The sequence below is a fragment of the Carcharhinus amblyrhynchos genome, chromosome 19 (assembly GCF_965287045.1).
Source record: "Carcharhinus amblyrhynchos chromosome 19, sCarAmb.v2.hapA, whole genome shotgun sequence".
Classification (NCBI taxonomy): Eukaryota; Metazoa; Chordata; class Chondrichthyes; order Carcharhiniformes; family Carcharhinidae; genus Carcharhinus; species Carcharhinus amblyrhynchos.
Genome location: NC_137342.1, coordinates 32394119 through 32406823, shown reverse-complemented (window position 1 = coordinate 32406823; position 12705 = coordinate 32394119). Strand labels below are relative to the sequence as shown.

The 12705-nt window shown below is 42.6% G+C and overlaps 1 protein-coding gene across 1 annotated transcript in view; it reads right to left on the bottom strand.

Moving 5' to 3' along the window:
• The window catches only part of ncaph2 (non-SMC condensin II complex, subunit H2), a 36218-nt gene that overhangs the window by 20691 nt on the left and 2822 nt on the right, over positions 1 to 12705 (bottom strand). The window contains exons 2-9 of the mRNA XM_080207888.1: positions 8812 to 8939; positions 8079 to 8180; positions 6372 to 6427; positions 5668 to 5749; positions 5064 to 5135; positions 4422 to 4501; positions 2594 to 2748; positions 941 to 1027 (exon numbers count right to left, since the gene is read on the bottom strand). Coding sequence (XP_080064014.1) covers positions 941 to 1027; positions 2594 to 2748; positions 4422 to 4501; positions 5064 to 5135; positions 5668 to 5749; positions 6372 to 6427; positions 8079 to 8180; positions 8812 to 8919 — 742 coding nt within the window. The 5' untranslated portion in view covers positions 8920 to 8939. The remainder of the gene's footprint in view (positions 1 to 940; positions 1028 to 2593; positions 2749 to 4421; positions 4502 to 5063; positions 5136 to 5667; positions 5750 to 6371; positions 6428 to 8078; positions 8181 to 8811; positions 8940 to 12705) is intronic.

Sequence of the window (12705 nt, the reverse complement as noted above, 5' to 3'; positions counted from 1 at the left end):
CTCTCAACATCTCAGAGGCTTTTTCCCAGGGCTGGAATGGTCGCTACGAGAGGACACAGGTTTAAGGTGCTTGGTAGTAGGTACAGAGGAGAAATGAGGCGTACATTTTTCACTGAGGGTAGTGGGTGAGTGGAATCGGCTGCCGTCGGTGGTGGTGGAGGCAAATTCAATAGGGTCTTTTAAGAGACTTCTGGATGAGTACATGGGACTTAATAGAATTGAGGGTTATAGGTAAGTCTAGTAGGTAGGGATATCATCGGCGCAACTTGTGGGCCAAAGGGCCTGTTTGTGCTGTAGTTTTTCTATGTTCTGTTGGCCAGACTTTCAGCTGGAGAGTTGTGGACTGTGCATCTGACCTATAAGAACGATGGGCCTTCTGCATCAGATATTTCACTGTGGGTTGGCTGTGATTAATAGCGAACTGTATCGATCTTACGTAAGAGTGCATCACCAAGAAAGCAGGTACCCTGTATAGTGCTTAGCCTGCATATCATCAAAACAAGGCTCAGTATCCCTGAACTAGGGATGCTGAACAGAATAGGATCATTCAAGGATCCTGTTCTTAATCACTGGGCCATAAAAGTTAGACAAAGATAAAACAAAGTTCAACTGTGATTCTTCCCTTCCATATGCAAGGGACCAGAAGGTGGCTGGCCTATGGAACAGTAGGAGGTAGCACCTTCCGGGCCACACAGTTGACAATCTAAGTTAGTGTGAAAATAACCACTGAGATCTCTGTAACATGCACCTGGTGAAATGTACCACTTGTTTATTTTGCATGAGTTAATGTGAAATACCAGATTGGTCTGTCAATCCTGAAATATACTCAACATAAGAGGCAAAGTAGCCTATGCAAAAGAATTGCTGCATTCCTCAGCCCAAATCACTGTTTAAACCTGAAAAAGAACTTGCATCAAGTTCTCTGGAGTAACATGCTTACCCCCTTCATCCAAAAAGTTCAGTACTGGAACAGGAGCCTGACAGTCACTGCTATCCATCCCCATGTCTTCTGGAAAACTCTGTCGGCCTGTAAACGATGTAAGGCGCAGTTTAATTATCACATTCCTGTTGTGTAACCTGCCTGTGCCCATATCACATGCTCCACACAGCCTTCTGTGCACTCAGCAAGCACCAGCATTAATCTCAGGAGACATCTGCCCTCCTTATAATTACTGACAGCAGAGGAGACTATTTGGCCCATCGTGCCTATGTTAGCTCTTTGAAAAAGCTATCCAATTAGTCCCACATGCCTGCTCTTTTCCCTTAGTCCTGCAAATTTTTATCTTCAATGATTAATCCAATTCCCTTCTGAGTTATTGAATGTATTTCTGTTCACCTTTTCAGGTGGTGCAATCAAGGTTACAATAAAGTGGAAAAGAAAATTCTAATCTTTCCTTGTTTTCTTTTGCCAATTATCTTCACAGAGGTTGACGAAAGAAAATTCCAGAGCTTGGCGTCTAAGCAGCTAAAAGTATGGCTGCTAATGTGGCACCATGCCAGAAATGAAGCCGCACAGAAGCCACTGGGTTGGGCTGGAGCCTACAGAGATAAGGAGAGGCAAAGTCCTGGAGGGAATTGGAAATATGGATGAGAACTTTAAAATTGAAACACTGTCAGACTGGAAACCAGTGAAGGTTGGTAAGCAGAAGGGTAATGTTGGCAAGGACCAGATGCAAGTTAAGATACTACAGCAGAGTTCTGAATGACCACGTGGTAACAGGGTGGAAAATGAGAGGCCAACTGGGAGAGATTACAGTTGTGAAGCTTAGAAGTAATAAAGGCCTGATGAGGGTTTCAGTAAATAAAAGCTCAGATTTCAGAATGGGACAATGTGACAAAGTTGGAAGTAGGCAGTTCTGACTAAGTGGACTTGAAGCCAGAAATTCATCTAAAACAAAGTACCATGGTTCAAATGATCTGGTTCAGCTTCAGACAGTTGCCAGGTAAAGGGATGGTGCCCAGTGTCTTCCCACTATCTAGTTGGAGAAAACTACTGATTGTTGGACAAGCAACCAGACAAATCAGGGCAGTAAAGGTGTCAACAGAGACATAGTCAGGAATTTTAAATTTGAGAATGTCAGGCTGCATTCCGTTTGGACAGTGGAGATTTGAGGTGATCAACTTGAAGTTTTTTTTTAATCAAGGAACTGTTTAATGTTTAGAAACACGGGCGAATTCGCTCACTTTGCCTTCTCTGAATCCGCTAAAGCGGAAACTAATCTTACTGCCCAATTCACTCCCCGCAAACTAATCCTACTCTTTGCTCCCTCCCCAAACTCCTATATTAATCCTAAACTAAATCCACTGCCTCACTCTTACCCATTAGAATCCCGTATGAATCCCAAATCAATCCACTGCTACGCTCACCCCCCCTTAGCTCTGTAACTTTGCTGAAAAATAAATAACCTATTTTTCCTTTAAAAGCTGAAATGGTCTGTGTCTCAATGAATCCCTACAGCAAATCATCCATGCTCCAATAAAACTCTGTGTTCAGCACAGAACAATACTGGAAACAACGACACACCGACTCACTCACAACAAGAGCCCACAACACGACAATGGGTGAAGTGTTCACTGGCGCACAGTTAATTACCGTTTTTGTTGTGCTCTGCATTGTCCTGCTGTTGCCTGTTCAGATAGCTCATCGGTGACACGTTGGCCAGTTCCAACATGAAGGCACCTGTGGCGTGAGGGGTACAAGTATTCATTCGAAAATCCTTGCGGCTACCAAGAATCTCTCCTCTTCGGCTACAATGAAATGGAAAACCTGTTAGGTTGATAACTGAGGATTTTTTCCTTTGGCTTCCCAAACTTCATTCACTTGGTCTTCAAATATTTCATGCATTACATCATTACCAAATTTGGAGATGTGGAGGTGAATGAGAATGTTACCAGTTGATTGCAACAGGACATAGACCAGCAGAGGGCAGAAATGTGGCAGCTTAAATTTAATGTGGAGAAGTATGAGATGCAAGTTGACAAAAGGGATAGAGGGAGGTAATAAAGATCTCACTTCTAAGTGTGTGTAGGAACAGAAGAATCCTGTGGGTTCATGTATATAGATCTTTGAAAATAGCAGGACGTGCTGAGAAAGTCATTAGCAAAGTAAATATGATTTCTACTTCATTTGGTACAAAATCAGGAAATTTATGCTGAATATTTACAAAATTCTGATCAGATCAGAACTCAGAGTATTGTGTACAGTATTCATCATTACATTTTAGGCCGGATGAGAGGGTACAGAGGAGATTTACTAGAATGCTTCCAGGTATAAGGGATTTTAGCTATGAGTTTCGTTTGGAGAAACTGGGGCTGTTCTCCTTGGAATAAAGGAGAGATTTGATAGAAATGTACATATAGTTATAACAGGTCCATGAGGTAGAGAAAGAAAAGATATTCCCACTGGCTAACGGTACAAGGACTAGAGGACATAGATTTAAGGTTTTAGGCAAGGATGTAATGCAGATGTAAGGAGGAACTTTTTTTTTTACACAGTGGGTGGCAAATGCTTGTGTTTTCTTCAATCCCTCCACACTACTTTGCTGTCCTCTCCCCTCCCCAAGCCCTTTCTATTGTACCTGATGAAGTCCAGTTCATTGGCTCTCTACTTCTGGAAAGTGAAGGCAAGACAGTATCAACACCTTGACCAAATGTGAAAGGATGAGACCCAACTCTGAGCCCAATCCTCACCCTTTTCTCACTCAACATCCATACGTGCTTACCACAACAGATTACCAGGAGGTTGTACTGTTTTTGTTCCTTATAATTAACCACAGACAGCAGAGATTAGCAGAAAAGGTAACCTGTAGCCTTCCTATGCCATGTGATTCAGTATAACACCAGTCAACAGGTGGTCACCTGCCTTTAGCTCCTAGAATTCAGCCTCAGAGCTCCTCAGTAACTTTACCTCACCAGGCTACGTAGCATTCAACATCACTATACCCCAAATCTAAGACATTTACTATTCTCAAGATATAATGCATCAGTGCTGGCAAATGAAGCTTAAACTGAACTTAATCTCAGCATCAAGCACTCCTAGAGCAAGGAACAACACAGGTTGGATAAAGAGTAAGTTCTCTCAATGTGATTCCATCAAACATCTCCAGGGCAGGTATAGTTATGGGTTACGTACAAAGTAAAGTCCCAAATCACTAATTCCAGACTCAGAAGCACATTATATTGTAAGAATGTGATACCTACATTTCTCCAGCTAGTCAATTGCTAATTTAGTAGCAAACAGCCATACATTATCCAGTTTGTTGCACTGAACTAATCTCCACCAGCAACTGAAATAAAGCTGCCTGAAACTTATAAAACCATTACGGCTGGCATCTAGAAAGGCTTTCACAATATAGCTTTGGGACATACTAATTGGATCATCTACTGTATCTTAATTTGCTGTGGGGCAGCAAACTCCATACCTGAAGAGTGGATTGTTCTTTTTCTCAATTTCTTCCAGGGGTACCAGTGCCATCGGCGTTAGTGGGATAATAGTCACAACCTATAGCATCGAGAGAAGAAAGCATAGGGCAATAAGGTTCCACCTCTCCCATGTTAGATCTCTATAACCCCCCCGCCCTCAACACTTCAGTCCAATGTGACGTCTCAAATGTTCTTTCCTACCCAAGTTTAATCATCTTTCAGTATTGCTCTGTGGTTTTTCAAATGCTCAAACCCATTTTTTTCATTTTGCCTTTCTCCTACCATCAGCTTCTACTTCTATTACCAACCCTGTCATTTGATCATCTATTCCAGGTGCTTGCTGTCTTTTGTCAATTCTTTGGGCCACTCCTCACTGCCTGGTCTTGCTCCAGAGCTTCAGTTCTATGTCAGTTCCACTTTACATCACAGGCAAATTGCCCACCCTGCTATGGATCAGGCTTCCCCCTTCCTTTACTTTTAATTCCCACTCTCTTCTGATCCATACCCACTACTTCCCTACCTCGGATCTCACTGTGGTGAAATCTGGTGTTGAACTTCAGCTCTACTGGGTAGAGCAGGGGCGGCTGATAACCACATTGCACTGTCGAAAATCTGAGGAATCATAAATAAGGGTAACTTACATTTGAACTGTGATCCTTCTGCAAATCAATGTTGTGTTTTGATGGACATTCAATATCATCAAGAGACAAAAACTAGAAAGCAAGGATTTCAGCAGTTAGTGACATCTTCCATCTTTCTGTGTCAGATCTCATCTGGCTAACCTTTTACAACAGATTATAGAAGCAATAGTACACGGCAAAGCAGTGACCATTATGATGCTGGAATCTGAAGGCATGAACAATATGACATCAAACCATGTGGCCCCAAGGGGCATAGCCCAGCACAGCTCTCAAGGGGATACACATTTACAATCCTGTTTCTACAGAAGGATATTTGTTCATTTTGACCATGAAAAGTAATGCATCCCACTTGGTTTCAGGTTCATTTAAATGTTGGCTCATATATCTTTAGTTCCACCCCTCCGCCAACCCACCCACATGCATCAGTGTTCAATATCAGAATAACTGCTTCAATCTCATGAACAGCTGCCATAACAATTGCAGAATCTGAATATTTTAAATTGTTGGTGATAAACAGATGAAAGATCATTATTTGACTTCAGTCACTTATATCTAATTAACTTCATAGCTAGTGAGCAGTAAATCCAGAGTCAGTGCTCCTTACTTCCCAATCAGTCTTGTCATTCGCCAAAGACACGTCACTATCTGTACCATCATCCCTCACAGATGACACCTTTTGATTCCGCCTAAAATAGCAAACACAAAAATGACATTTAAAGCAGTTCCTGCAGCCAGAGCGCCTTTGTATAAAAAAAATTCTACTTTGGAGAGAAAAGAGAAAACAATCCTCTCCAATTTAACAAACCTTCCACACCTGATAACAAACAGACTTTTACCCAATTTTACAGTTCCTTAGTAACACAGACTGTATTGGATATCACAACTTCACCGCAGCACAGATTGTTGCTGGGTGCAATGTTGCTGATATAGCACACAGCCCATTACCATTTACAATACTCCTGTAATAAGTGTTACTGAGAGCAACATTCCTGTAATTACATTATTTGAGTGTAATATTTATGTACTTAGCACATTATTGCATTAACAGTGTTTAGTTGGATACTCCTGTAATGAAACAATGTACTATTGGGCAAAGTATCTACATATATAACCAGCTTGGAGAGAAATATTAACAAACATTGTTCCACTAGGCACAATATACTGATATCAACGTAAACCTGTTTATAGAACATAACACAACATCTAGTACTGATTACAGAACCCTTATGTTTATATACTACGTGGCGTAATCTTCCTGAGGCATTAATCCATGGTTGGTGCTTTTTAGTTATTACAAGAGTTCTTTACTTTTTGTTGGAGATCAAGTCCAGTGCCTGGTACACCAGAGAATGCAGGTATTCCACCTGTGGAGAAAAGGAAAACATCCTCACATCCAATTCAATCTCAACAAGGCAGGCAGCAGCAACTTAAAGAATTCCTGAGCTATTATCAGACCAAATCCATAGTAGACTTGATCATGTACCTTTCCAAACTTTATATTAAATACCTCAACTTTTAAAATTTTGCTTTGCCCCTCTCATCAGGCATACTTCATTACCTTAACAAATATCAGTGTATCAAGAATGAAGGATAATCAATTCCCAGAACCATCCCACTGTCCCAAACCAAACTCAACACGTCCCAATATTCCTCCCCAACACATGCATGCCCCTGCCCATGTGAAGGGCAGGTCGTGTCTCACGAACTTGACTGAGTTTTTCGAGGAAGTGATGAAGATGATTGATGAAGGTAGGGCAATGGATGTTGTTTACATGGACTTCAGTAAGGCCTTTGATAAGAACCCTGGTGCAGAAGGTGAAGTCACATGGAATCAGAGGTGAACTGGCAAGGTGGATACAAAACTGGCTCGGTCAAAGAAAACAGAGAGTAGCTGTGGAAGGGTGCGTTTCTGAATGGAGGGCTGTGATAAGTGCTGTTCCTCAGGGATCAATGCTGGGACCTTTGCTGTTTGTAATATATATAAATGATTTGGAGGAAAACGTAACTAGATTGATTAATAAGTTTGCAGACGACACAAAGGTTGGTGGATTTGCAGATAGCGATGAGGACCATCAGAGGATACAGCAGGACATAGATCAGTTGGAGACCCAGGCGGAGAGATGGCAGATGAAGTTTAATCTGGACAAATACGAGGTAATGCATTTTGACGGTCTAATACAGACAGAAAATATACAGTAAACAGCAGAACCCTTAAGAGTATTGATCAGCCAAGGGAACTGGGTGTACAGGTACACAGGTCACTGAAAGTAGTAATGCAGATGGAGAAGGTAGTCAAGAAGGCATACGGCACACCTGCCTTCATCGGCCGGGGTACTAAGCTTAAAAATTAGCAAGTCATGTTGCAGCTTCATAGAACCTTAGTTAGGCCGCACTTGGAATATAGTGTTCAATTCTGGTCACCACACTACCAGAAGGATGCGGAGGCTTTGGAGAGGGTACAGAAAAGATTTACCAGGAAGTTGTCTGGAATGGAGGGTATTAGCTATGAGGAGAGGTTGGAGAAACTTGGTTTGTTCTCACTGGAGTGATGGAGGGTGAGGGGAAACCTGATAGAAGTCTACAAGATTATTAGAGGCATGAGTGGATAGTCAGAAGCTTTTTCCCAGAGTGGAAGAGTCAATTACTAGGGGACGTATGTTTAAGGTGCGAGGGACAAGGTTTAAAGGAGACGTATGAGGCAGATTTTTTACAGAGTAGTGGGTGCCTGAAACTCATTGCCGGCGGAGGTAGTGGAAGCAGATACGATACTGACTTTTAAGGGGCGTCTTGACTAGTACGTGAATAGGATGGAAATAGAGGGATATGGTCCCTGGAAGGGTAAGGAGTTTTAGTTAAGTCGGGCAGCATGGTTGGTGCAGGCTTGGAGGGCCAAAGGGCCTGTTTCAGTGCTGTAATTTTCTTTGTACCGAGCCGGGTCTACCATCTTTGCATCCAGCCCACCCTCACTTTCCAAACATTATCCCTCCCCACCAGAGCTGGATGGCATGAACAGACCTTCCTGCTGTAAATACACGCCGAGCCTTGGATCAAAAGTGCTGCTTCTGCAAAGTTCATTGTCGTCTTCCCATCGTCAAAGGAAATGCAGATCTGGTCCAACTGGAAAAGAGAAATTGTCCCGGTAGCCACATGGACAGAAAGTCAACTGACAGACAGGAAACAGGATTGGATTAAATGGACGTTATCCAGACTGGAGAAGGGTTGGGGTCCACGTCCACCTTGTGAAGACTATTCAGCATCTTATATCCTCACTCTTCTAAACTCCAATGGAAAGAAACCCAGCCTGTCCAACCTATCCTCACAGGTCAGTGACTGAAATTGCCTGTATTCAAAATTCAATTTACTTTCTCCTGGAGCTATTTGTTGAAGAACCATTCAACCTTAAATTAATTTGACTTAAACAGTCTGTGATAGGTACACTCAAAGGCATCAGACTGACAGGGAAATATTTTGGGAGCTTAAATCTAGGATTGGGTGGAGGACATTTTGAATCCACCTGCGATACTAATTAATTGAAACAATCCATTTGGTTTAGAAATGCCTCATCACTCAAGGGGCAAAACAATCAAGTGTGGATTTGAAATTTTACATATGTGATGGACAATGGCCAGAGGAAGACAAAAAAGCGAGAGCAAGATCAACAGAAAGAATTGGGGATTCGGAGACAAATAAGGGGCATTGACTCATGTCACAAGGGAACAAGTAGTTTTGAGCAATACAATGACCTTACCTCTTCCAGATATTCCCCCAACTGAGCTGCCACATCAATCTCCCAGTTCTTCGTCAACTCTCTAATAGGCTGAAGGAGATGAGTGAATCGTGACTCAAGGTCCTCCATTGTCAACTTAACACAGAACCCTTGAGACAAGGAATTAAAACAGAAGTAAGTAACAGGTCAGGCAGACATGTGTTAAAAGAAAAACAAGTTAATGCTTCAAGTCAACAACTGTCATCAGAACACTGGAAACCAGGGGACATCAATAATCATGATACAGGGTTGAGATGGTGGTGTTTCTAGAACGTAACTCAAGGAGATTTACTGAGGCCCTCCCTTACACACAAATTCCCTTCTGGTCTTTCACTCTCCTCATATAAAAAGACAGGAATGTAGGAGAAAAATCACAAAGGAACAGACAATGATCATATCACACATTAAACATACTGAATCTATCCTACAAGAATATAGGAAAATACCAGACACTTAGTGATCCCATAAACTGTAAAATGTACAGCATTATAACACAAATAGATATTTCTACCCAATCAGTTTTGTTGATGGTTCTACCCCACAAATGCAGTATCCTAATTTCACGAAAGAACTCTGAAGTCCAATGATTTTTCATGAGCTGCCATCTCCTGCTTCTTCCCCAAATGAATCATGAAAATGGAGTCCCAAATAGTTGATGGTATCAGTGTCCAGGTACAGGTTGCAATTATAGATGGTGCAAGTTGAGCCAAAAATCACACATTTAGTGTGAGGGTGCCAGTTCCCATTGTTAGAGTACTGCGGTTTTACTGTGATCAGTAAAATCAGTGTGGCAGCCACTAGGCCAAACACTGGCTGCCCTCTATCTTTCAGCAAATGTCAGAGGCAGATTCTCTCCAATTCGTGATCTTCTGACCCCAGCTTCTGAGACAACGTTATCAATCCACAGCAAAATAATACCAGCCACAATCTTCACATTTTCTAGATTTTAGCTTCTGAGATTAAAAAGAAAATCTCCCTGTGGATGAGTAAATCCCATATGTTAGTCCTAGAACCCAAAATGAGACAGTAAACACCTGTTCACAAAAACGTTCAAAAAAATTGGGCAATTCTCCAGCGCAGCAGGCCGGCAGACTCAAGCAGAGACCACTTAGTTGGCCTCCGCGAGTTTCCGGACACTGGATTTCCAGCACCATCAGCTCTATGCCAGAAATTGGCATGAAGCTGCATAATGTATTTAAATTAGGATGTACATCCCCTTAGCGGGCATGGGACTGAAATCCGCAGGCTTACGAGTTTCTCCGCCTCCGCCAGGAGTGTTTCACTCAAGTAGGGTTTACAATAGCTCCCCGCTGGCTGCCCAACCCTTCTGGAGTGAAGAGTGGGGAGGGGGACTATCGAGACCCCCCCAGGGAGGCTGGGGATAAGAGAGGGTGTCCCCCTGGGCATTGCTAGCTTGGCAATGCCAGCCTAGCCTGCTAGCATTGCCAAACAGGCAAAGTGACATGTTCAAGGGGGCACTTTGGCACTGCCCACTGGGCATTAGGCCTGTGGGGGCAGGTGGTGCCACTGCCTCACTGCACTTGGGCTTGGTGACAGAAGGAGAGAAGCCAGCAGTCGGGGCTGCCGATGGGAGAGGTGAGGTCGAGGCTGGTGGGGTCAAGGCTGGCCCACGTACACATGGGTGGCCAACAATTGGGGGAATGGGGATTGCATGGCTGACCAGCAATGCAGGGATTGTGGAGCTGGCCAGCGACTGGGAGACCAACAATGCAGGGCTATTGAGCACGTGCCGATCTTGCCACTGACAGATTTGTGCATCCGCAGTGGCCCACCAGCACTATGTTGCCGGTCTCTCCAATAAGAAGAAGAGTGTGGAAGATTCATTTTGATGTTTTTATGCAAATTCGACACTTAGAATTTTTTGGGCAGAATCCCACCCAACTTTTCAAACAACTCTGAGATGGGGCACAGAATTCACAAGCAGAAGCAAACTGGGAACAAACCAAGAAATTGATCTCACTGAAGAAAGAGCAGCTGGTCGGAGGGAGGGGGCAAACAAGGGTTAAAAGAAAGCAGCTTTCAACTTTGAAAACATCAGAATCTGTTTCATCCAGCCAGCACTAACCCCAGGATAATTGAAGAAATGTAAGAAATACTTAAATCTGAAAATATTGCATTTCTGTTACAGATTATAATAAAATGAATCTCTCTCAACATATTCAGCTACAAAATTATAGCTCTTATAGCTAGCAGCCTGCTAAATCTTTTCAACGATGTTAAATAATTGGTTGTGATTGAAGCTTGAACGTGTTGAAGTGCAAGTTTATTATTCATACCACCAATATGAAAACTTGTATGGCTGTAGAAAAGCTTTATATAATCTGGTTTCTTACAGATCTAGTGTGATCAAACTTGCCTTAGCCTCGACAGATGTTGTTCCTTGACTATCCTGAATGCTAATGTTAAAAAGCTGTTCTCTAATATATTGTGCACCTTTGTGAGTTACATCATATGATGTCTGTTGTGATATCACTTTAAGAGAATATGTAAATGTTCATGAAGTCAAGATGTAAAGTAGCATGTGACCAGCAGACAGTTAGTGCTGGGTGAGTGGTTAGAGGTGTTGATATGACAAATAGAAGTTGTTGAATCTCTAGAATGTATCTGTTGAGCTACCTTGTAATGTGTACATATATCAGTTGGAGTTTTCAAATAAACTTAATCAACGTATTATAAGAAATGTGCAATATGCAGAGGTTAACCTTTGGACATACACCATAGAGTCCATACCTTTGCTTTGGACATTGGAACTCCATACTGCATATAACAGGCAACGTACCAGAATGCACCTCCTTGTGATGAAAGGGAAGGGTTGGGTTTGCTAAGACACGATTGGTTCAGCAAAATTCCATTGAACTGGGGCAAGATCAAACACGCAAGTGACTGAGAATGTTGTTACAAAATATCAGAGCGCGTTCAAGGATGAACAAGATACGTTGCATGGTTCTACTTGGGAGTTGCCTGACAGGCTGTGGTCCAGATTGCACGTGGACTTTGCAAGAACCACATGTTTTTGATTGTCATAGATATTACTCACCATGAGTAATATTACAGCTCCTGTGACAATTGAGAAGCTGCATCAAATTCTCACAACTCACCGGTTACCTGGTTTGTTTGTTTCAGGTAACAGCACTACTTTTACAAGTGAGGTGCATCAGGAATGTGTGCAAGAGAATGGTATACACCATGTGCATAGCACGTTGTTTCATCCAGCTTCAAGTGGTTTGGCTGAGCAAGATGTTCAAACTCTAAAGGAGGGATTGAAGAGAATGGCAAGTGATATGCTCCCAAGATTTTTGTCCCAGTACCACATTACGCCACAATCCACAACTGGGCTCTCTCCAGTGGAATCTGTTAGGAAGAAGACAGAAGGCTCATCTTGAACTGTTTCATCCAGGTCTCCGACTGCAAATAAGCAGGGGACAAGTGAAGCAGAAGGAATGACACTACTTGCATTCCAAAGAGGCACTTCAAACTGGATGATCAGGTTTACATCAGAAACTTTGGTGGTAACTAGGGGTGGTCCTGTATCTTGAGTCGTGAGACTCAAAACAGAAGTTATTCACAGACTCCAAGACCACATTTGCTTGTGGTACAACCTCAAGTCAGGTAAAGTTTCAGAGTCAGCACCCGTTACTGATTACATAGCAGATGGCAATTCAGCTGTGGACAATCACCAGGGAGCCATTCCTGTGGTTCCAGGTCTGCCAGTTGACTCTGTTGTAGGAAGGAAAGAGAAAAGTTTACATACAGATTCTCAATCTACCTCTTACCAATGACTCCAGATCAACCGATGCAAGATTCACCAGTGCTAGACGCTTGTATTGTTACGACATTGTGCTAGAGGAGTGTTAC